This window comes from Primulina huaijiensis, chromosome 2 (genome assembly GCF_012295235.1).
Source record: "Primulina huaijiensis isolate GDHJ02 chromosome 2, ASM1229523v2, whole genome shotgun sequence".
Lineage (NCBI taxonomy): Eukaryota > Viridiplantae > Streptophyta > Magnoliopsida > Lamiales > Gesneriaceae > Primulina > Primulina huaijiensis.
Genome location: NC_133307.1, coordinates 27,574,319 through 27,599,104, shown reverse-complemented (window position 1 = coordinate 27,599,104; position 24,786 = coordinate 27,574,319). Strand labels below are relative to the sequence as shown.

At 33.7% G+C, this 24,786-nt stretch overlaps 2 protein-coding genes across 7 annotated transcripts; one reads left to right on the top strand and one right to left on the bottom strand.

Annotated features, from left to right (window-relative positions):
- Nucleotides 1–103: 103 nt before the first annotated feature.
- On the bottom strand, nucleotides 104–14,307 carry LOC140971224 (1,4-alpha-glucan-branching enzyme 1, chloroplastic/amyloplastic-like). Of its 4 annotated transcripts, none has more exons than XR_012174266.1 (23): nucleotides 13,896–14,307; nucleotides 13,228–13,379; nucleotides 11,928–12,223; nucleotides 11,585–11,683; nucleotides 10,767–10,809; nucleotides 10,165–10,224; nucleotides 9,730–9,810; nucleotides 9,298–9,414; nucleotides 9,030–9,113; nucleotides 8,128–8,249; nucleotides 7,875–7,994; nucleotides 5,825–5,954; nucleotides 5,610–5,720; nucleotides 4,823–4,951; nucleotides 3,904–4,007; nucleotides 3,560–3,698; nucleotides 2,691–2,838; nucleotides 2,429–2,529; nucleotides 1,486–1,563; nucleotides 1,231–1,386; nucleotides 1,070–1,144; nucleotides 722–930; nucleotides 104–401 (listed from the first exon to the last, which is right to left on the bottom strand). XR_012174266.1 is itself a non-coding variant. In XM_073433369.1 (22 exons), exons 1-22 carry the CDS (start codon nucleotides 14,029–14,031, stop codon nucleotides 823–825), a joined length of 2,589 nt encoding a protein of 862 aa, XP_073289470.1. In that variant the 5' UTR covers nucleotides 14,032–14,307; the 3' UTR covers nucleotides 486–822. The 4 variants fall into 4 exon arrangements, 2 of the variants coding, with proteins under 2 accessions (XP_073289470.1, XP_073289471.1); XR_012174267.1 differs by having other exon boundaries at nucleotides 104–383; XM_073433369.1 differs by lacking the exon at nucleotides 104–401 and having other exon boundaries at nucleotides 486–930.
- A 1,580-nt stretch (nucleotides 14,308–15,887) lies between these two features.
- LOC140971222 (uncharacterized) lies at nucleotides 15,888–24,492 on the top strand. 3 transcript variants are annotated; one of them, XM_073433366.1, is made up of 5 exons: nucleotides 15,889–16,200; nucleotides 20,709–20,766; nucleotides 22,718–23,049; nucleotides 23,162–23,744; nucleotides 24,158–24,492. In XM_073433366.1, exons 3-5 carry the CDS (start codon nucleotides 22,741–22,743, stop codon nucleotides 24,301–24,303), a joined length of 1,038 nt encoding a protein of 345 aa, XP_073289467.1. In that variant the 5' UTR covers nucleotides 15,889–16,200; nucleotides 20,709–20,766; nucleotides 22,718–22,740; the 3' UTR covers nucleotides 24,304–24,492. The 3 variants fall into 3 exon arrangements, with proteins under 3 accessions (XP_073289469.1, XP_073289467.1, XP_073289468.1); XM_073433367.1 differs by lacking the exon at nucleotides 15,889–16,200 and adding an exon at nucleotides 17,848–18,690; XM_073433368.1 differs by lacking the exon at nucleotides 20,709–20,766 and having other exon boundaries at nucleotides 15,888–16,200.
- The last annotated feature ends 294 nt before the right edge of the window (nucleotides 24,493–24,786 follow it).

The window sequence follows — 24,786 nt, the reverse complement described above, 5'->3', positions numbered from 1 at the left end:
ATTCTGTGACGCGATGCATCGTGAAGGTCCAAATTTACATCACAAGAATATGTTAGATATTGGAAAAGTTTTTAATGGAGAGAGTAGACACATTTAACTGTAGAACCCATCAGGTATAACAAGGATGGGGGAGACGTTCAGGTGCCACATAATTGCACGAAGGATAACAGTTGGATGTTGATCTGTAAAGTCATCACTTTCAAAACAGTTACGCCCCCAAATTTACTGCAAGCGTCTGTAGGACTGATGGACGAGACTCTACAACCGTATCTGCAGAAACAAGTTTTCCTTGTTCATGCTATGGGACTAAGAACCATCCCTTGTATAGATTCGTGCGGATTCAAGATGGTAACTCGATGTCGTTTAAACTGCTAGCACACATGCTACACGCAGATTATGCTCTGCTTGAAAGAGTGTAATCAATCCGCAAAGCATTAGCACATTTCACGTCAGTAATAACTCAGAAATTTCATTGCCAACTGGAAATAATTTACAGAGTAATAAAGACAGTGATTGGATTCCATAATTCGGTTCATTACATACTAAGATAACTAGATGCATGATCTCCTTTCCAGATCTAGAAGATGACAGAACTTGAAGCAAGATCAAATCTTGCAACTGATATACAGTTAAATGATTTAGAGTTTTCAAACTCGTATCGATGCAAAATAACTCTAGTTATCACATGTCTCAGATCCATCAACTTGAGGATTTTACATACCTGCCCTCCATGTTGTCAATATACTTATTTGTGGATTATTGAAATCCCATATGCGTCTGTGACTCAACCCATAGCTCGCGAAACTGAATTTGAACACAAGTTTATATATCAACAGCTTCCACTTCATTTCTTTCTAAGGCGTAAACCACTGCTGTTCTAGATGGTGCGTAGATCAAGAAAGAACGAGGTCGATCATCATGCCCCCATTCCTGTTAAGATCAATTCGAATAGAAAAAAATATTGATATTTACTTGTAACAACTACTAATATTAAATGTCAAATTTTGATCCAGCGTTGGTCTTTCAAACGAATTTAATAGATCAAGATACTAGTATCAGGCAATCTTACAGAGGTAAAATACTCGGCCGTATGACTGATCCTACCAAAGCCTCCAAATAGTGGATCGTCCGAGTCCAGAACTACCTGCAAAATGTAGCATGATTGAAGTACAGAATAACATAAGCATTCCACCAGCTTACAACATAAAAAGTGCTATTTTTATAACATACCTTATATTTTCCTGGATTTAGGCATCCTACACGATAATCTGAATAACTATTAGTCCAATGAAAATTGAAGACGAAGATCAACTCCCCCCTTTCGAATACAATCACCTTATCTCCTTCATGTTTCCTTGATATGTATTGATGTTCCGAAGTCATGAACTGTAAAACAAACATATTATACATAAAGGTAAATAAATCAGTGGATTACACCATAGTATCTTTTCGGAATTCAATTTATTCAGTGCAAGGAATGCTTACACCGTGTTTTTCTTCAAGATGTTGCATAGCACGGTCAAACTCCTGCATCCCATTATATCTCAAATAATCTGCATCCGCCTGGTCAATCAAAGTCAAGTCAGAATATCCACCATTAACTTCAGAAAATCAAATTATCATTTTATATCAGTGAAAGGTTTATCCGAAGAAAATAATATACAGTAGCATTCAAAAATATATCTTTGGTCAAAAGAATATCGACTAAGAAATATTTATTCTTATACATTTTTAAAGCACCAAATGCACAAGGGTCTAAATTTATAGGATGGAATCTTTAATTTCACTTGAATGAGAAAAGCAGAAGTCGCTGGAAAATTAACAGGATAGAAAGATTATATTTTTATGCTCCAAGGTGAAAAAATTTATGATTCTGCATGCCACTACTGCACATCAAAGTGTTGACAGCCTGTTTAACTTCAGACATACTAAAAAGTTTTCATGGTGAAGATGCTTCTTGGGTTGTTTTATCAAGTCATTATTCCCAATAACCGCTCTATCACCAATCATGTCTTCCTTATTCCATCACAATTCTTATCGAGGCAAATTTTTTTAAAGGAGAATTACAATTCAAAAGGATAACCGTGGGTAAAAAAATCAAATCGTTTCGTGTTAATTCTAAGTGACAAAGAATTGATTTTTATCTTCTCAGCATTTCTTCCCACTCGAAAACATTCCCGTGTATGTGCATGAATTGAATCCGCCTAATTCAAGTCTTCTTACAGGGCATGGGCATTTCCCCACCTCTAATGGTTCACACAAAAGACAATCCAAGCCTTCCCAGAATTTCACGCATCAGTTTACCACGATAAAGTCTTCAGCTACGAATTCATCTAATAGATATCATCATAGGAATAATATCTGGCATAATGTTCATGAAAAGGAGGCAGGTGTCAAAGTCACTACTACAAGTTGGACCAAAAGTTACCAGATCAAATCTACGCCGGCACTTGTCATAACTGTTGCCATTCCCAGGAATGAATCGACCATCTGGAAGAAGTTGATCACCTCTAGGAAAGTCTATCCACTCTGATAAAAAAAAAAAAAAAAAGTAAAACCGTCAATGACATGGATGTGCATGCCAATGAAAAACAAATAAAATTAGGAATCACAGTGTTACAAATAAAATTAGGAATCATAGTGTTATTACTCAATTCAACGTAAGAACATAACAATGTACACTCACTCACCTGAATGTCCAAATTCGTTTCCCATAAAATTCAGGTATCCTTCTCCTCCCAATCCCATCGTAACGAGCCTAATCATTTTATGCAATGCTATTCCACGATCAATTATTGGAGTAGATGGAGTATCCAAAGCCATGCAGTCATACATATCCTGAGATGTGGATTTAAAATATGATGATACAGAAAATTCAGAATAAACGTTTAATATTATCTCATGCTTTTCTGAAAGTAAATGTTTAAATACGGAGGAAATTGACTAATCACTTCCTCTCAACAAGATGAGAAATAAAGAAAACATCACTAATATAGAAAAACAGAAAGATAAAAACCAATCAACATCGATATTGGATAAGATAATAACAGTCTCTTTATTCTAGAAAATGAATATCATCAATTAAACCTAAAAATATATCTTATCACTTAATACATAGAAATTAGAGTTTTCTACAGATAATGAGCCTAAAAGAGAAAACTGATGAAGCAAATTTTATTTATCACATAACTTTATAGCTGTGACTCAAAAGTGACAGATGTATAATTTCTCAAGCTTCTTTTACAAAAATAGAGAAGATTGTGTCATGAAGTATAAGAGTAAGCGCAATTACACTGTTCTTCCTTGAATTTTGGGAAAAAGAATTGACCACGCAACAAAAAGATGAAGGTCATATACAAACGAAGAAAATGTCTGTTCCATGTCGGTTCTTCGAGGCTGTCTCAACAGCATACCTACTTTTCTAGAAAAGGAGAAAATTTTCATTGGGAATTATTGATAAATCTTAATTACTTTCAGCAGCACGCTTTTCATTTCCAGAGTAACTGAGCAGAGATATATAAATATGAGAGGCAAGCACGAGAAAAGAATAATCTACAACCTTATCCATCAACCAGAAAGCAATAGTTTTATCGCCAACCAGTGCTTGGTCATGACTTTCTGCATAGACAACACACTTTTCCAACCACCTTCGGTTTGTAAGAGAGTGCACGATATCCCCCATTTTCCAATGCTCGTCCCTAATATATAGAAAGTGAAACTTGGTAATCAACAGAAAAAGGTTAGCTGTTCAATATTTTATTCTTTTTAATGCTACTCTAACCTCATCATTTTCCAACATCCATGCACAATTGCACATACACATCACCAACACCGCCAGAAAACAGAAAAGCATAACAATGGAAGGGAAAAAAAATAAAGAACATGAATTCAAGGAATACATACTTGAGAATCTCAACCCATTTATCAGCAACTGCCATATGAAGACGATAGTCAAAACCAACACCACCATCGTGTATGGGAATACAGAAAGTTGGCATGCCACTGACCTGCCATTACATGAAATATTTCCATGAGATGGGAAGTAGTTGTTTCATGCATTTTTCAGAAGCATCAACAGTTCCAGCAAATATAGATTAACACAGTCAAAATCTACAAGATAATTATAAAAGATTCGCTACATATTTAGATCATGTGATCACGTGCACACATAGATTTTTTCAATATAATTAATTATTTTTATAATTACTAATCATGATTAAATTTCAAACTATACATTTTATAGTTTTATAAATTTAAAAGTTTAGATAAGGATAAAGAAATAAAGCGTGATATTTGAGAATTTGGGAATGTGACCAGTAGAAGGGACATGTAGTTACACATATCACATAAATTTACTAAAAAATATTTTTCTCGTTAAATATTATTGAATGGGGAATTTATTTATTTTTACCATGAACTTAAAATAACCAAAAGTACTTACTATTGGTAGGTTGATGCACAAGTATATATGATTATGAATATAGTAATATACCAACTTTGGAGCACAAGGTACCCTCCAAAGTTCTTATTTTCTAAATGGTGAAACGTCTGGATATCCTGAGTAGTCTAGAGTAACGAGTTAAATAATCCAAAGGTGGAAACTTAAACAAAAAACAAAATTTCATTAATTAGCTAATGTGTAAAGTTAGAAATACTCTGATAATACCAAAAATTTAAGAGAAATTAGGGCCTATGGGTAAAGTAACTTTTCTTCACTGCTTTATATCCACTCACTGTTGGTGGATATGAGGAAAAGATAAAATTTAAGATCAGAATCTATGGGATCCAGAATTCAATGTTTTAGATGATAATAGAGGCATACGTCTTCACCGATGGTTATGGCATTAGGAAAGAGTCCATGAATGAGATCATTAACAAGCATCAAATAAGCCACCGCATCAACATCTGTAGCAACTCCGAAGTACTCATTATAATTGCCAGTAAATGCCACCTATCAGAAACCAAATTTATTAATCAAGACATCTGATGAATTAAGATGGAATGAAGTAGAAGACTTGAACAACTGTATTATGCATAGATGTCTGACTGGATGTGAAATCACCATGATGTCAAAATCAGCCCAATTTAAGATAGATGCTTTTCTCTAATTAAGTTCACATCTTAATCGCCTTTTTATGCTTCATTTATGTATAACTCACTATGGCTTCCTATCATTCAAGAGACAATTTTGTTTTATAAATTGATCAATGAAAACAGCTATCAGGCTAAGATAGCAATTTAAATTTGAATATGAAATAATTTAACAACAGATAGTTAATCATGGTTCAAATGAATATAAAAATTAAAAGGACATTAAACAAAGGAAAAACTAACACGTCAACTAGTAATCTTATTTTTGGAAAAAGGAAAGCATAATTTAACAAAGAAAAAACTTGAATTTGAACTGTTCTTTTACATATTGTGATTATGGTCAAACTGATGAAACAGAGTAGAGCAACAACATATTTCAAGGTTTTGTGTAATTGCTTGAGTTCGGATATAAGAATTATTGCATATGTATTATCATGAAATATTGATCATGTCATCAGGTTCGTTAGTCCAATTAACTAGGACTAGCAATGTCTTACTGGAAACATTAGATACTTTACCTCCAAACCATGGTGTGTATACATCATTGATGTCACACCATCAAATCTGAAACCATCAAACTTGTACTCATCCAACCACCATCTTGCATTAGATAGAAGAAACCTTAAAACCTACAATTAAAGTCGTAATTGACACCTTCACTGCCATACTATTTGAGAAAAATGTAAAAAAAATCACATATTCGATAAATTCCGAGTTTCAAGACCATACATACTTCCCAGTGTCCATAATTAAAAAGTCGAGAGTCCCAGATCCAGTGATAACCTCGTGCTCCAGAGTGAAAGTAACAAGCATCAGTGCCGTCAAACATGTTCAGACCATCCAAAGTATTATTGGATGCATGACTGCATGGAGTGAAAATTTTCAGTGAAATCAGAATGTAAAGAAGAAATAATTTTGAAATTGAGGTCAATACATAGAAATTAAAGTAAAAGAATCATAAATACTTACCAAAGAAGGAAGAAAAAACCAAAAAAGAAGAAACATAGAAGAAACACAATTATTTTTAACAAAAAAAAAAGTACAGATCAAAACAGTAATTAATTGCCACAGAAATCATAAATTGAGACTCTTGAAAATAACTGTGGAAGATAATTGCAACATATAGTTTAAAAGCAAGGTGCCTAGCTATGACAAGGTCCATGCCTAGCCTACACCAAAGGCTTATGACTAAGGAGTGCAAGTAAGTCAAGCTACTCGTGGTTAGCTCATGAGCGGCTCAATCAAAACTCGACTTGAAAGTAAGTCAAGCTACTCGTGGTTAGCTCATGAACGGCTCAATCAAAACTCGACTTGAACTTTACTTGACAGAGCTCGAGTTTTAATCATTTTTACGCGAGCTACGCAAGTAACTATGTATTGTGTTTTGTTAGAGGATATATAATTTAAATCTATTTTTGTCCATCTAAATATAAAATTTATACCTTAAAATAAAATAAAAAAACTACAAAATTTCAAGTTCTCATAGCTCTATTATGCTACAAATACTTTCACGCTTTTCGAGCACGTGCTCGAGTAACTCAATATTTTTACAATTCGAACTCAAGATTGAAATTTAATACTCGATCGAGTTCGAGTCAAGCTCGATCCTAAAAAATTTAAATGGAGTTGAACTCGAGTAGTATGATACTCGAGATTGACCGGACTCATTTGCACTCCTACTTATGCCGCCAATGTTGGTCACTGTACCTGGGGCATTTAACAACTCCAAAAACTTGAACATCAGGAAAAGCAGTTATTTTAGTTACAAGTAACCAAATAATACATTAGTTCAAAAAATAATATTCAGTCTACACAAGTAGAGGGGTGGGAGCAGGATTCGAGAAAAAACGAAAAAATGTTCACCATTTATTAGTCACAGCTTCCGAGAATAATTTACATAACTAAAATAGAACAAACATCTTGATCACATACAAAACTAATAAACTGTAGCATGGAAGTTTGCAATCGTAAGTAAGGGTGACCACAAACTGAATCAAACTACACCGTCAGCCGTCAGTTTGTGTTATAACTTAAGTAAAGTTTGGATCGGTTCTAAAGTCAACCAAACATAAATAATTGGTTTGGTTCAAATTTTAGATAAAAAAATCCAAAACAAACCGAAGCAAACTGGTTTTGTAAATAAAATAATTATATAATGAACTTTTTAAAAAACTTAATTTACTATGTTTTTTCAATTATAGAAACTTAGTTGTTGTAATTGATTTTATTTCTTCTCAAAACTATTTATTTTTCTTTACTATTTTTTACGAGATATTTGTTGATAAGGGTGTCATCGAATGATTGTGGAGTTTTATTTCAAAACCAAATTTATTTATTTTGAGGTTTTGTATTTTGTCACACAAAATTGGTAATATAATTATCATGCGTTATATTGTTAATTTCTTTAATATCTATTTTGTATATTGATATTTGTTTATTTATAATATCTAGTTCAGAAATTTTAAACTATATTGAAAAATAATAACTAAAAAAATCATTCGAAAAAAATTCCAAATCAAACAGAACTGATCCAAAAATTAAGTTTTGTTTCTATGGTTTTTAATCAATAATGGTTTGGTTTGGTTTGGTTTCCTACTCAACAAACCAATAAAGTTATTCTAGTGAGTCTTCATAAAAAAATCGAACCAACCCAATTATGTTTACCAATCACCCCCACTCGTAGGAACTTGATTAAAGAGATTGTTCACTTACATTTAATGAACTGAGAACCTTAGGAAATATAACGTCCACAAATATATTGTCAAGTAGTTTTCATTTCATACCTGTGCACAATATCCATGAGGACAACCAATCCCAACTCATGAGCTTTATCTATCAAAGACTTGAGTTCCTCTGGGGTCCCAAAACGGCTACTTGGTGCAAAGAAATTTGTTACGTGGTAGCTGAGGCAGAAGAATCATTATTAAAACTTGTCAGAAGCCAAAAGGAGAAATAAAAGTGAAGTTCGCAAAAAGTTTACAAGCACGGAATGCTTTTATGAGATGGCAACATATAAATTAAGGTTTAGCAAAGCACCCAAAACTGGCATAATATGAATGCTCTTGAATTGCCATTATCTGAACTGCATTATAACCAAGTTTCTTAATGCGGGGTAACACATCATCTCTAAAGCCGGCATATGTATTGATAATGGGCTCCTGCAATAAAGGTCAAGATGCAAATGAATTTTGAAGCCTCTGAATAACTGTATAGAATCAAGAACTATCAGCTTCTCACATTATCCTTAACCAAAGAACGGTCAACATGCCTCAGAGATATCATAAAACATAAAACCTTAAAGAAACTCCAGCGATGCATGTTTACTCAAAAGCAAGAGCCAATCTTAATTAGGCACCATAAGTTGGATTCATTTCAGGTTGTTGATTGCAAATTCTACCAGGCAATGGCATATGAGAAAAACATCCTTCCTTACATTGCTCCTCAGGAGTAAAGAAGTATCACCATTTGCAGGATGTAACAGCGGAAACCATCTTCTCTTTAGAAAAGCAAAAACTATAATACCATATGGTATCATTTCTCAACAGAATAAGACAAAACCCATGATCATGCAAATCCACAAAGGTGATTTATAAGTAACCTTCACGGTTTACATTTTCTTGCGCACTACAAGCCCTATTACTGTAGCTACATTCTTCCAGACTCAAAGTTGGTTTCTAAAAAAACATTGGAACCCCATGCCTTAATGTCAGTCCACAAAGGTCCCAAAGAATAACCATAATTTATCCATTTTTTATTCTTCATTCTCTTGAACTAAATTGGATATAATTATCTATTTTTTCAATCACGCCTTTTACTTTTTAGGTGTCAAAGGAGATTTAACTTAGTCAAAAGTCAGACAAATAAATGCTTTCAGTAAGGAGAATACAGGTAACTAGAAACAATGAATTCAAAAATTACTTGAGAGAAGAGAAGCACACCGGACTACTCATTCCAACATGAGACTCGTATATTCTGAGCGATTTTGGTTTGTTTGGTCGAGGATGCTTGAAAACATACTCCTCCTGCAAAATCATCAAAACGAGATTCATTGACTGCAAAATTTACTCTTTACTTCCTAAATTTACAGATGCACAATCAACATGTGGAATTATCATGTGAATTGTGTCCCTTGCACCAGAATTAGATAACATTTTAATGCAAAGTCAACGATGCTGATGCAGATAATACATTGAAAAATATGAATACCTCTTCTGGTGGATCATAGTATATTCCGTTATATGGAATTTCCCCTGGATCCTGAACAGAGAATTTGATCCACGCAGGAATAGAATCCTTGATGCCAGATGGAGTCTCCATACGAATCTTCATTTGGGATGAACGGAGATCATTATCAGAAGCAAAGCAAAAATGACTTTTATAAATACTTATTAAATCAATAACCAATTACTAACGTGAAAATATTGAAAATTAAAGAGTCTAAACTCTAAGCTCTTCATAAACAAGCTGTAAAACAATGCCTCCTGTCTTATGATTCTTCTGAGTTCCTCAAGCACTATCATTCTGAAGTAATAGTGAATAGAACAAGTTTATTTTCTAACCTTTTCATGTCTAACCTCATATCATTTTACAGGAGTGTTTACGACCCAAAATTTATACATGAGCACCAACGCCAATTACCTTTATTTTGGAACCGTGGGGGATAGCTGGAGAACCATCTGCATTGTTTGGCAAAAAGACCTCCCAAACGCCAAATTCATTCTGTTAAAACTTTCCATAAGTTTAAAGCAAATGGGTAGTAGAGATCACTATGAAACATGAAGATTATATGAAAAATGCACAGACATGTAAATACCAGGAGAGAGTACAGCTGATTCCCAAGAATACATGTCAGCAAGAAATAACAAAAACTAAATAACACGAACCAAACTATGGTTCACCACTCTAGCGAAGCTCAGCCAGGAAATTAAAAAAAAGGACGTGGTTACATATACATCTCAAACCTGGAAAATCACATTCAAGAGGTGCGAGAAAACCCCACTTTTCATCAACAAGCCAAACGGAAGTTATGACATGCAAGAGTCGTGACATTCATAAAAATGAAAGAATGCTTACTCGAGTCATAGTATCAGCATTAGGGTTCCAATTGTTGAAATCTCCAATAAGTGTTGCCCACTGCAAGTGCATTGAAGAGTAAGTTGACACACAACAAAATCGACTTTTCTCACACTAAGTTGACACACAACAAAATCGACTTTTCTCACACTAAATAAGATCTCCACTGCAAACATCTATAGTTCAAAAATATCGTCATAGATCGGTCAATTCTAACAGCCCATACAGTTCAATGGTCAAGAAAATTAGTTATTGAGGCAAATGAGGTCGTTAATATAAGTAGCCAGTAACTGAACCAACAAGATGCCAACTTGTTTCAGTAATTGCTACTTTTTTAAGCGACAAACTCATCCACCGCGTATCAAATACAGATTCACACCTTCGGCAAGTATTCTGTGCTCAAAAAGCAGATAAATTATTTCATTAGAATTTTTCAAATACTAAATGGCTGGCAGAAACTCAAGTAGAATACAGTCTGAATTGGAGAAACTACCATCAAAAGATAAAAGCCTGAAAAAAGAGCACTGGTTTGAAAGAAGCTGATAAAGTGAAGAATAAAATATGTGCTGACAGCTGACATATAAAAATCGATCAATGCTAACCTTGGCCCCAGGAGCCCACTCCCTGTAAGTGATGCCGTTCTCACTGGTCAAAGATAATATACGAAATAATGAGTTTTTTAAATCAGACAAATGTACAAATTTTTCATAAACATGATCACTACATGGCCAGGAGTTGATAAATTTCTAGAGGAACTACCACTTCTCATAGTTCAATATAACAATACAAACAAAGTAAACACATTTTATAATTTCACTAAGGCCTCAGTTCTTCAAAGAATCAACGGTCTTCTTCCTAGCCATAAGAAATTACCGAAATATAGCCTGAGCTGACATAAGCCCAACCCAATCATCCTATGGATGAAGTACTCTGTGCACTTAAAATCCCTCCAATCCTTCCAAGCACATGGCATGCACTTTCCTCTCCAGAAATAAATAAAAAAGGGAAAAAATAGAAAAAAAATTATATTTTTTTGGATTGCTGCAGTTCTCTCATGTTGCTAGGACAATGTCTAGGAAGAACCTTACTATCTAGCAAGTATGCCTTCTAAACAGTCGTATTACAGTATTACTGCAATAGGAAGAACATCTTTCACTTATTCCGATAGTCATATCACCAAACCAGACACATTCCTTCCATTTGTATGATTGGGTGTCAACAATCCGAAGCAATTAAAATCATCAATTTGCATGGAAGCCCTTTTCAACAGCAGTTATCCTAGTAACATAGGAGTACCAAAGATTCACACAATTTTCAAATATAAGATGCAAGTATCAGTCGAACCAGGTTGATCTCAATAACAGATTTTATATTGTATTCAGAGGGCAAACCAATAATGTTCAAAGAATTAACAGTTTACCTACGCGTAAAGCCAAATTTCTCATAACCGCGAGAAAACTTTTCCAAGCCACCCTCGTACTTGTCAATTGCTTCACGCAATCTTTTATATTGCTCATACCTGTAAAGAACAGAAAATTTAGTCGAAAAAACCATCTATTACTTTCTGGATGCGGATTTCAGGGTTTAACACAAGCTTTGGCCTATGGTTAACTCTGTTGAAAGCTTCTACTGAAAAATTGAAAATTGTGAATTGCTTTAACATGCACATAAAGAATACAGTAGAGAAAGTCAAGCTTCCATTCACATCTATTTTTATATCTATCCAACAAATCCTCTTAAAAAAAATGTTCACAAGATCTCACCGATAATCAAGATGGCCACGATGATTGTTTAAAAATGGATCTATCTCATATATTCTCTGACCAATTCCAGGTGGAGGAACAACCCTCTCTCTGATGATAGCAGATTCATTGCTTATTGTTTTAAATGATGCATATGATGTTCCTTCTTCTTCCGTTTCACCATCTCCATCTGGCAGCTGTACACAAGCAGAGTCTTCCCCTCCAGTGGCTTCGCTAGAACTACTTAGCCCAATCAAAATTTCTTCTTCAGTTTTGATTTCATTTTCCACCGCTAAACTTCCCACATCATCTGATATCTAGGAAAAAGAATCATACAGTGAACCAAATCAACAAAGAGGTTGATATTTCTGTATCACATATTGCTCTTAGACAGCCCGTAAAGATATTAATGGTCAGCAAACAGATAAGTTAGTTATAAACACACAAGGAAAACCTAATAAAGCAAAAAAATTAATGCCTACTTTGTCTGGCTTCGCACCACACACCTAGGTTCTAAGATACCAATGCTCTTCATGCCTCAACTACGGTCTAAATGCAGGACAACAAAAGACTTGGCAGTAAAAGGTCACAGACCCACTTAAAATAATATAAGATGACTTCCACAGATTATGCCTGCTTTGAGCTTGTTTCTACTCAATATTTAAACATAAAATGTGGGTTTCTCCATCAATTTCAAGCATAAAGTTCTTGTATTCATGCTTATAATAAAAATGATAATAATTTAAAAGAATTAGTGCAAAATATTAGATCTCCTCTGATTCACTATGTCACAACTATAAGAAGTTCCCTACAGCATGATTCAATCCTACAAAATATACCCGGTTTGACAATGTAGAGATTCATATCTTAAGATCGTGGCTTTATCTATGACAAAAGGATTGTATGATGCCATTGGATAATTTGCCTATAGGTTCAAACAGAAGTTCCACATTTAAATTAAGACAATGGGATAAAACATGCTTGCTGTTAAAAGATCAACGAATTAACAAAAGGGAGATGAAAATGTGACCAAGTTTAGAAGTTGAATCAAACATAAAATTGAGACCATGTTAATGTTTGTGTGAGACGGAACGATAAATTATGCACTTGTATCTCAAAAGTTTCAAATATGGGGTAATGTGGCTGACGAATAAGGAACTTTGACTATGATCAGCATATTTTCCTCCTCTTTTCAATTACGATATTTTTATTCTTCAGAAGATTTTCATTTTTCTTTCATTTATTCACATAATTTGGGGTCGGGTTGCATTGTTTTGAATCTTTTGATGAATGCCGGTGGCACATTTTATTCCCTACATGCCTGAGAATCATCTGAAAGTATCTCAGGAACCTTTAACTCCTCTCTCGACGACGAGTCATCAATCTCAGTGCCTGGAACAAGGACCTTCTCTGATGAAGTCGCTATAGATGACTGGGATCCAGACTCCAATGACTTTCCAGCCAAAATTTTCCCTACAAACAAATACCAAACTAGCTTTAACTTTAGAATAGACATCAGCTGTGTCAAATTTGAAATTGCAAAATGGAAGTGACATACAGCGAAAATCCTAGATTAGGCAAACGATATTCCAGATTCAGCCAATGTAAATTCAAGGATAAAGACCCAAAACAAAAAAACATGAACAAAATGAACACTTGCTACAAGATTAAGAACCAAAAGAGAATAAGATAATCACACAAAACACCTGAAGGATCCAATTAAACACAACGCCTGACTGGATTATAATAGTATTAAATCTAAATTACAGTCCTAAACAGAAGCTAACTCGATCTCAGACCTATCGCGCATTCGCAAAAACTCTTCCATGACAAGAAAATTTCTTTCTTGCTATCTAAGTGAAAAAACTGCAAAAGAAAATCATCCAAAACAAGACCGCTACAATTGTGACAAATTCCGACTTCTAAACTAACATCTAACATAAAAAAAAACAAATCTTTACACTAAAGAAGAAAAGGAGAAGAAATTACAGGAATGAGATTGATTTCTGAGGCAAAATGAGAAGTGGGCGATCCTCCTATGAGGAAGAATCCTCGATCCACGGCATCCCAGCCTGCCCACCAATGACACAGTAGGCAGCCTCACGCCGTACAACGTATAAACCATTTTCTTCCCCAAGATTTTCCCCGCTCACCCTCTTTCCACCAAGAAGCTAATAAGGAGTAACCATAAAAAATTGCACCGAGTTCAAGGTGGCCAAAAATCCGCAAAGATATTTGACAAATTTACACAGAATATAATACAGAAATAGTAGTGACAGCTAGTGTACTAGAAATGTGCGGCCAATATGCTACGTGTCAAGAGGGGCTAGCATCATCTCATGGGTGCGTGGGGACTACAGATACCACCATGTCCTCCTACCTGCATCGCCCATTTCAATTCCTATCGCAAATTAAATTTTAAATTCCTATTGCAAAAATAAATATTTCTACGTGTGGGTGAGGTTCTCCAGTTGAGCAAAGAGATGATGATAGAGAATCATGAATGGAATATACTTGCACTGTTTTCTTGCTTGTTTAAGTCGGTAGTAACTCATTTGTTGCATACGTTGCTGCACACATCGTTTGGAAGATTTTTGGTATTGAAATTTAATTGATAAATTTTACTAGTGAAATATTTGCTATATAACACTTTTTCATGTTATAAATCATACAGAAACTCATGATATGTTTGAACAAATATTTCTATAACCTTTTCATAGAAAAATGTTTTTTACAAAGTATAAAAAAATTTAAATGTTGTTTTAAAAATAAATATACATATGAACAACTATCATATAAAAACGTTTTTACAGTTAAATGTGTTAGAATATCTTTATCTACTATTATAAAAGACATAGAAAAAGCATATATCAACTATTCTTTACAAACATATTTAGAGAACAATTTTTAAAAAAGTATTCATAAATTTTTTTTACAAAATCGTGTTCAAACAAGTTTTTTAAAAAGCGGTAGACAATAGACAAACGACCACTCATCGTCTGCCGTCTAGGTGCATAGGGGGTGCCCAAGTGATTATTTTTACCTAAATATATAATTTTTATTGTTTATCTTTGTACTTTTTCAATAATTCATCTATATATAATTCATACTCAAAATCAATAACATATTATTTTTCTTTATACGATATAAATTAATTGAAAATTATGTCAAATGCTATTTTTTAACCAAACATTTTAAAGTATTTGTTCAAATGGAACATCGATCATCCACAAAAGAAAATATAGAATTAATAAGACCTCATTCAATTTTCATCGAACTCGACCACCTATTTAGAGAGAAAATAACAAATACAAATATTTAAATATATTTATATTTATATATTTATCTTAATCACAAATATGTCATATCTAATTTGATAAGAATATCATCTACACCAAGAAATTATTTAATTATTTATGACACCCATTAGATGATGGTTTGCACGACAACCGATTCATTAAATTATCAATTTGGTATAATAGGTTGTTGGAAATTATCGGGACTCGAGTGTTATCTCGTTAAAATATTTACAATAAAACTTTGTTGTAAAAGATGTATAAAAAAAATTAAATGATGAATATAGCTAGTTGTGGATTTTCTTTAAAATTCAGAGATATTTTTCTAAAAAAATAAAAATTCCCAGATACTTTAACAATCAAATTTAAATATAGAAGGCTGCGCAAAGAGCTTCCTATATAAATATAACATTATTAAATCTCATATTATATTTACTTTAATTTTAAATCAGGAATTTTACGAACTACAAATATATAATATCTAAATTACGATTCCTCGTTTATATATAATCTTTATATTTATTTTGTGACTCTTGGAAATTTTTTTTTTTGGTAATTAATTGATTTACATTTAAATTAGAGTCTATCCATTAAGATATTTTTTGTTAAAAAATTAATATAAATTTAAAAAGAAAAGACCATCACACTGGTTTTTTTGGTTATATTATGAGAAAACTTAATAAATAGTTATATTTATGTTCGGTTGCCGCAGTGAGGGAGGCGAACTTTGTAGAGCTCGCGGCGGAATCGCCACTCCATTTGGACCGATTGGGTGTCCTTTTGGGAAAGTGAGCGGCGGAAGCAGCGCCGCCGGTCCCAGGGATGTGGAGTCTGCTACCACAAGGCCTTACTGGACTCCTCTCTCCAGGTGGCTGGCGGCGCTGTATGCATCCGTAAGGAATGAAATTTTATGTATAATTTTTCTAAAATTGAATTACAAAATCAAACCTTAGGTATGGGTTATAAGCCCCCCATGTGGATCTCTGGTGAAAGTTGAGGTACCGTCTCTTTTACCCTTTTGCTATTACATTTGTGCTATGCATTCTGTCTATTCTGTAGCTTGGAATCGAATTTGAAACAATTTTCGTAAAAGGAATGGATTAAGTTGATTTTCAGGGATTTAGTTTATAATTGGGTGATGTTCTTGTGTTTTGGGATGTTTTTGTCCCGACCTATTTCTTTCCAATTGGATTACCGAAATCAGGCAGTCATTCTCTTCGGGATTTCATGATTTTCTTAAAGCATCGTTTCTAAAAATGTGTACTTCTTTGAAAACTGGAGCTCGAAAGTTTTGAAATTGTACATGTGAAATGGATAGCCTGATCTTTCATGAAAGTAAGTCGTTTATGGTGGTGGATAAAACCAATATCGGGAACAAGAACGGATGAGCATTTTTTGGTGATACTAAAATGATTGGGTTAAAGTATATATTCTACTCCTGGGGAAATGCCAGATGTTTTAAGGTCTTTCTTGCGGGTTGTAGCATTCATGACCCTTGAATGGATTATAATGCCCCAATCTGGATCCCGCTCCAGTATTTTGCGTTATTCGGGGCTTAAATCAGTCCCATGGAATTAATTGAGCCTATTGTTATCTGCTGTTCTGTTTTGTTTTATATTCTGATACATGATTTGGGTCGAATAAGTCAAACAATTGCATCATAGGTTTTGAATTATGATAATTTATTGATCACAGTCTATTTAAGAAATTCGAAATTAGTGAAGGAGTAGTAGTGTTCACGTAAATTTTGGAATATAAATGGCGCAAAATAATTGTTTTGTTTGTTTTTAGTTTCCGGAAATGTTTCCATGGCTAGAAATAAAACCAAGTATACAACATACCCTATGGTATGGTTTCCCGGAAACTAATTCTCTTATTTTCATCTCTCTCAAGATAATCATCAGTTCTAATTCAACTTTTATTATCACTTAAAAATACCCCGCTTTTATTTTATTCTAAGTCAATACACTAAATTTTTAATGTTTTAAAATACTGTACACATCTTGAAAAATATGTTAACTATATAAACCTAACACATTTTTACATGGAATCTGCGGTAAAGATTCGCAACTTTAGAAGTCAGAACAAAACATACAACACATTTTCAAAAAGACTTCCTTGGAAACACTGAATCAAACATTACAAAGGTTTTAGGAATCCATGGTTTGATCGCCGGATTGTCTTTAAATGTTTCAATTGAAGGTATTGATATACTCGGTGAAATTTCATTCACTCTTCTTTTGACGTATTTTTCAGATGATTTAAGTGAGAATGATGGCAAACAAATTTTGGACTGATCGAGCCTTTTTGGTGGCTGAAGTTAAATTACACTTAAAGAATGAACATTATTCATTAATTCATTGTACGGAAATATTAGTGTTTTTAATTAGGATAATTAAATTTAGATTTGCTTGCGTAGAATATATTTGATTAGTCGAGAACAAGATGCAATTTTGATAAGTTATTCAGACCATGAGGAATTTATTCAGTTATGTACTTTCGGTTACCGTGATCTAGGTGGTCTTGTGCTCCCGAGCTTTTTACTCCCAAAGGTTTGGGGCATAACATCTTTGAGTTTTGTTGACATGTTAGAGTTGTTATTGTTAGATTGATTATTTGATGGTTTCCGATTTGTTTGATTTGCACCTTATTTCACATGTTAAAATGAATTTTGTGACTATAAGGATTTCTTTTGTGATTGAAATTTGGATTATAATCTAATGATATTAGGCGTGTAACAGCAGTTGGAATCAACTAGTTATTGTTGAGCATTTGGACAAAATTATTTTTCATGATCAATAAAGTAGTGTTGTCGACAACACCCAATCACTAAACGCCTGCAAGAATACTAGTCCCATATAATATTTAATTGGTATCGTGATATTAAATATGTTATCAAACATGCAAACAAATGGAAATTTTTAACATATATAAATATGGGTGTGATTGAACATTGATCGATGGCATAATTTGACATAATAAATTAATCATAGTTCGGAGGAATAAATAATTCCACTTAAAATTGCATTGACAAGAGTTGAATTGTACGTTGTGTCATTATCACACGAGTGCACGCACAATCTATGATCCATTTTGGGTATGGGATGTCTAAAACTGTGCTGTTATCACACATCTACGTACAAAATCCATGTCATGTTTTAAATTTTAAGTTGCAATGATTATAAAACCTTTGTCACTTCCTCATCACTTTCAAGACTATTGTTTTTTTATCATGATTCCAAGTCGTCTTAGCCATTCTAGTTGGATATTTGGTCTGATTTATATATTATAGAATTTCACAACATTTTGCCCAAGGTATATAAAAGTGTGTCCCTGTCAGTAAAATGGATTTCACTAGCAACTTGTTTTAGTTTTCTTTCCAAGGTAAGGATGAAAGTGTGGCAAATTTTAATTCAATGTCGGTGTGACAAAATGGATAAAATTTCTTACGCCACCGGTGAATTGAATAGTATTTGATGGATCTTCTCGTAAGTCATGATGCCTTTTCCTTTGATGCGTTATTTCTTACTCCAAGTCCACGATGTCAAGTTTTAGTATTTGATTAAGTACGGATATTGTCACACAGAAAATGAGTAATTTAATCTTACATTAAGTATTGTAATTAAAATAATTTTAACTTTATCCAGAAAATCAGATGTGAGATTTATACTATATAATAAAATTGCAAAATTGATCAATGAAAAAAAAGATTAATTATGAGAAAAAACAATGGGACATAAATGCTAGATGTTCTATTTCAATTGACTATCTACTATTTTTAATTTTTATCAATGTCTATATCATAAATTCTTCTAATTTATTAGCTTAGAATTCTTAATATTTCCTCGTCCATTTCCTAACTGATAAGTAGAAATTTATTTTCTAATAATGATTCCAATATTTCTATTAAAATCAATTATCAAATAATAAAATCGACACGATAATTCTTGTGATGACTTCAATGGAGCTATAGATCTTCTGAACTCTATAAACACCAATGATATATTTTCCTACTGTCCTATTCTAAAATCTCCTCGGGATAAACTTCAAATAAATATAAGGATTCAATTAGTGATCTGTTAATTGAATGCAAACAATTCAGAAAAACACAAATAAATTGTACGAAGAATTCAAATATATAAATCAAAAAGATCAAAACTACAGTTTTAAGTCAAACTACGTCGTTTCTTTAGATAATAAAAAAATTAGTTCATAGCGAATAAGTAAGTAAAACAAATAATGTTTTTCAATCCCAGCATCAAACTAAGAATTTGAGAAGAAGAGAATGATGAACTTGAAGTCGAATATGATCTCCGTCCGGAAGTTGCGTTTTTCGTCTTCGTACCATGCTTCTTTTGCTCACAAATCTTGTCTCTCGTTCTCTCCTCTTTGTATTTTCGTGTATGTCTCCTCTGATGCGTGATTCCTGATGGCGGCTAGGGTTGCGGCTCTTTTATAATCTCCAAAGTCCGCAGACATCATGTTCTCCACGATTCACAGCGCGGGTGTGCTCTATGTCGAGCGTGGCCGTGCTATTTACATTTAAGTTTTATTCGTTTAATTAGTTTTCTTCCATGACAGCTAAATGTACTTGGCTTGATGGATTCATTTGAACTGGAAGCTCAGGGAATTATGTTATGACTGTAATAAACATTAAACAAGCATTGGCAAACAAAGGGTCATGGACTATATCTGAAGATGATATCCTGGTGGAGTTTGTGAAAGAGCATCGTCGAGGGAATAGGGGTTCAAGTTATGGGAACTCTGGGTATGACTTAGAAGGACAAACCTTTTGAGGCCTAATCCAATAAAGATGCATTCTGCACTGAGAAAGAAAGATTTATTGTTCAGCTTTATGGAAACACCAAATTTAAAAGACACCAACATATTGGTTTGATAATTTACCTTAATGGGACATGCTACGAATTTTAGCAACTCAATTCTTCACCATGATCATAATTTCATCTCTTTTAACTTCATTTCAACCCCAAGATCCAAATTATTTGTATTTCTCCTGATCTCCCCCAGGTTAAAATGTAGATTACCAAAAGATCCTTAACATGCTTGATATTCACATATACGATAGAACTTATTGTAATTCAAGATATTGATGTTGGCGGTGCTCATGAAATTTAGATCATGTTCTGCAAGCCATGACAATAATGCTTTTGATAATTAATAGAAAGATAATCTCCAACAAAGATAATTATCAGTGATGGTAATGCCATAATGAATTAATATTATGCTATCGATGTTTTCGCGTTACATTGTGTTCTAGGTAAAGTAAGCAATATTTTGGAATCAATCTTGTTTGGTCGTAAAGCATTAATTGCTTTGCTGCATTCGTACTCGGTTAATAAATATTCTTTGTGCTCGAAACATTTGTGATTGCTTCATTCTCGCTCAGTCACACTGATTATTTTTTGTGTAAATTGTTGCTTGAATCGTGATTCCATATATTCTCATCACATTTCTATGTAACGATTAACTTGTTTTGATTTGTCAGTTTCACTCCCATAAAGAAACCAAGGAAAGAATATGGAGGCAGGTCACCCAACAATGAAGTAAACCCTCTTCCTTTTCATTATCAATCCCATTTTATGAATTATACCCTTTTTTTTGCACTTCGGAGCATAAATTAAATTACCGTCAAACTATTATAATTGCTCATATTTCTGTTGTCCAGTACTTCATGCCGTCTGTCCATGATTTTCTCACGGTCTTGAATTGTTCTTGAATATGCCTTCAGAAAAGAATTATTTGTGGTATTAAATCAAAGTTGGACGTTGGAATTGGAAAATTAAGTGAATTTTTTCCCTGGAATTTGGTGAATGGAAAAGTACATGTTTTTTGTGAACGGGAAGTAGCCAGGCAATAGTTGCTATCTCATTGGGTTATTGTTTTGAGAACCTGTTGGGTAAAGATAGTGCTTATTAGTTCCAAAAAAATTAATGGGCTTTGTTGGTAAGGACCATTTCTTGTGTTATATTTGGATTCTGTTTGGGAGCTTTACAAACAGATTAATTCTATTTATTTCTTTCTCCAGAATCATTAAACAAGTAGATATTTCTACTTGGGAGGTTTCTGAAGAAACAATGAACATAAACAATCCCCCCGTATTAGTTTATGGGTTGTTTGTCTTTCTTGTTTCTAAAAGATAAAAAAATCATTCTTGCCCTTCATATTATGTTTAGTAATTTTTTTGCTACTTTAATAATTTTACTGCCCAAACTATTTTTTTTCTATATGTATATTTAGTAATTTTTTATTACTTTAGCAATCTCACATTTTTTGTGCTATGATTTGATAAGATTTTAAAGTAATTTGTACGAATAATTGGTAAAAAGAATTAATTATTTAGCACACAGTATTTTTTTCCTTCTATAATTCAATAATCATATCTATCTACATTTGAATCTTCACTGATTTAAAATTTTGATTTTATAATTTTTTTGTTAGCTCTAATCTTTGCCCTCAAACACAGTGACCCCCTTCAATGAATTTTTTGTTTTAAAAGGTGTGTCAAGTGTCAACATAATGAAATGTTATTAGATGTCTAAATTTTTTAGGGCCAAAGATTGTTTTTGTGCATCTTATCCTTGCCATGTCGCCTCGGCAGAACCTGTCATTTTTGTTGCAAAGGGTGACTTTTAATTTCTGAAAAAATCTGGGGGTTTTAGGAAGATGATCTATGTAATAAGCCATCATTTTTTAATTTATTGATTTTATATGGGGATATAAATGTCAAATATGGGGATATAAATGTCAAAATATGGTTCATACACGCAGATTGTACATGTGAGTCACTTTGGTCGGACTTGGGGATTTAGTGCTTTTCTTAAAGCATTAGATGTAGGACACTGTTTTTTCCATTGGGATAAAATGCCACCAGCTAGAGTCTAGAGATAATATAAATACGAACTATAGGTTGACTCAGCAAGAAGGTTTGAGGGCTGGTTAATTTTTTCGTTGATGATAAATCTTTTGTCACGTTGTATTTAATTTTCTGGCCACTTCTATTTTATGTTAATTAAGCTGATTTGAGTAAGTAAATCTCGCACAATGCTAATTTTAATTATTAAATGGTATCATTGATAGTTCATTAATTTGACGTCTTTGTAAATGAGGTCGAGAGAGTACCACATCACGTCCAACTAGTGAAATGTTGGTATCAAATTGCTCGGATATTATGATTGTGTCAAAGATTGGCAAAATCTGAGGGTACCAATTGCCTCAAAAACTTGAAAGCGCTGTAATGTATAGACAACAAAAGTGTTTATTGACTTGCCTGTTATTGGTTGTTAGGCTGCTTTATGGTTCATGTGGACACGTGGATCGACTAGTATTCAAACAGGGTGGAACGCTAGGTTTTTGCCTATAAATTAGACAAGCCCCATTAGGGTTTTTATGCTCTCACAACCACCATTCTCAACTCAACTTTAGTCCTACAGGAATTCCTTTTTCCCCTATCTAAATCGAACCCAAATTTTTTGTTTATCAATTTTTCTGTTTTAGAACAAATAGAGGTATTGAGGTTTATGGCTTTTGACGGATCTGGATGCTCAGGATCAACATCTGGAATAACCGAACATGTGCTAAAGAGAACGCCATGGACTTCAGCAGAAGATAAGATTCTGAAGGAGTACGTAAGCAAACATGGTGAGGGAAACTGGGATTCTGTTAAAGAGAGATCTGGACTCGATAAATCAGGAAAAAGCTGTAGAAACAGATGGGCCAATTATTTGAGGCCTAATCTGAGGAAAGGCGCATTTTCTGCTAAGGAAGAAGAACTTATTATTGCGCTTCATGGGAAACTTGGTAACAAATGGACTCGCATCGCTGCTCAGGTTATTAATTTGGCCTGGATGATTTATTTATTTATTTTGGTGGTTTAATTTTTCATCAGTATGAGGTAGAGGGTTCAACATTATAATTTACATTTTCTTTTCATTTTTATAGCTTCCTGGTAGAACAGACAACGAGGTCAAGAATTACTGGAATATCAGAATGAAGAAATGCCAACGTGTGGGTCTGGAGATTCACCACCCTCAGCAAATGTGTCAAATAAATCAGCCCCTAACTTCTTCACCATTACCAACATTTTCATCACTTTTTGCTTCAGATCCAAATTTTTTATGTTTCTCCGATCCGGTCATGTCACCATCACCAAATGATCCTTTACCGAACATGCTTGATAAATCTTACTCCGCTAATGATTTGATGTTTGCTCGAGACAACGATGGTGGTATGGCCTTGTCATTGATGGCCTCGAACGAATTGCTTTCTTCACCCACTTTGGTTACAATGCCTTCCGTCAAACAGATCTTACCAAATTCATTTTTGCCTGTGGTACCAGTTCAAGAAAATTGTCTTAATTTTTGCTTCAATCCATGCCTAAACGAGGGAGTTTTAGGCCTTCCATCCATGCAATCACCAGAAATGGTCACATCAACTCTTAAACCTTTTCCTAGTGATAATGTGATTGCCACCCCAAATAATGCTACTGGGGATTTAGAGGTGATGGAATCAGAAATTCTGCAAGGTAAAACAATGATTTACTGACATTAATCTTTATTTATTACCGAGAAATTGTTGATAGGCAATCTAGGAAGGATATTGGTACAATTCAAGTTGTGGGAATTGATTGTTCTAATTGAAATTTAGTTTTTGGTTTCGCAATTCACGACGAAGCGACCTTTTTTAGCCATTTCGATGTATTTTTTTTCATTTTCTATTGCTAAGCATACTTTTTCTGTAGCACCATTACGCATTGGGTCTTGTTTGGTGGTATCATCGCTTTGGGGTTCTTGCTGTTAGATGTCAATGGTATCGCACATTTATGGCCGACTGTGTCACTTGATTCATGAATGGATTTTGGTCAGTCTTGTTTTGCAATAGATATTCACTTTTTCCCCAATAATTTAGTTTAACGCATTGTTTTACTTGTTCCCTCAGGCACGGGAGACATGGCATCGGGGTCCGGCATCAATTTTATAGATGAACTGTCCGGGCTTCTAGACAATTTCCCATTAGTTGTGCCGATCCCCGAATGGGATGATTTACATCCACGCCAATGTTTTGATTCGTCGCGCGAACATTGAAGTTGAAAGAGGACACAAAGTTTGCTGCCATGGGAAGCTGAAGTTTGAAATTTTTTTAAAATGTAATTCGAATTTCTAATGATGTGGGACTTTCTCGTTTAGCCTGAATATTTTTAGCTCAAGTGGGTGGTACCTGCTAATGTAACGTTTAGGACTTGGTTATTTCAAGAAAAGAAATCGTTCTCAATGTGTCTAAAATAATCGGTGTTTGCCCATGAAGAAAAACAATGGAAGTTGGTGGTGTTCACGTTTTCATTTAGCTCGAATCAAGGCCACGCCTTAAAATGCGAGAGTGGCGTGCAAGGATATAATTTGGATAATCGATTTGTGAAAGAAAAAATTTATAATCTAGCTTTTTTTAGAGATTGTAAATATTGTTTTGGAGATCGTAGACATTTTTTTTACATCGTCAAGACGAAGAAAAATAGTAAAGACTGATTTCGATATATTTCCTATTTGATTGTAAGGAAAATAAAATTGAAT

Bases quoted from the DNA above. Each gene is read 5' to 3' on its own strand.
- LOC140971222 (XM_073433368.1), top strand. From the start codon at position 22,741: ATGGCTTTTGACGGATCTGGATGCTCAGGATCAACATCTGGAATAACC. The intron at 23,050-23,161 runs GTTATTAATTTG...TCATTTTTATAG, and splicing joins GGACTCGCATCGCTGCTCAG to CTTCCTGGTAGAACAGACAA. The intron at 23,745-24,157 runs GTAAAACAATGA...TTGTTCCCTCAG, and splicing joins GGAATCAGAAATTCTGCAAG to GCACGGGAGACATGGCATCG.
- LOC140971224 (XM_073433369.1), bottom strand. From the start codon at position 14,031: ATGGTTTATACGTTGTACGGCGTGAGGCTGCCTACTGTGTCATTGGTG. The intron at 12,224-13,227 runs GCATGTAGGGAA...TCTTTTTCCTAG, and splicing joins TACTTTCAGATGATTCTCAG to ATATCAGATGATGTGGGAAG. The intron at 8,250-9,029 runs GTGTGCTTCTCT...CCTTTATTGCAG, and splicing joins ATGTTGGAATGAGTAGTCCG to GAGCCCATTATCAATACATA.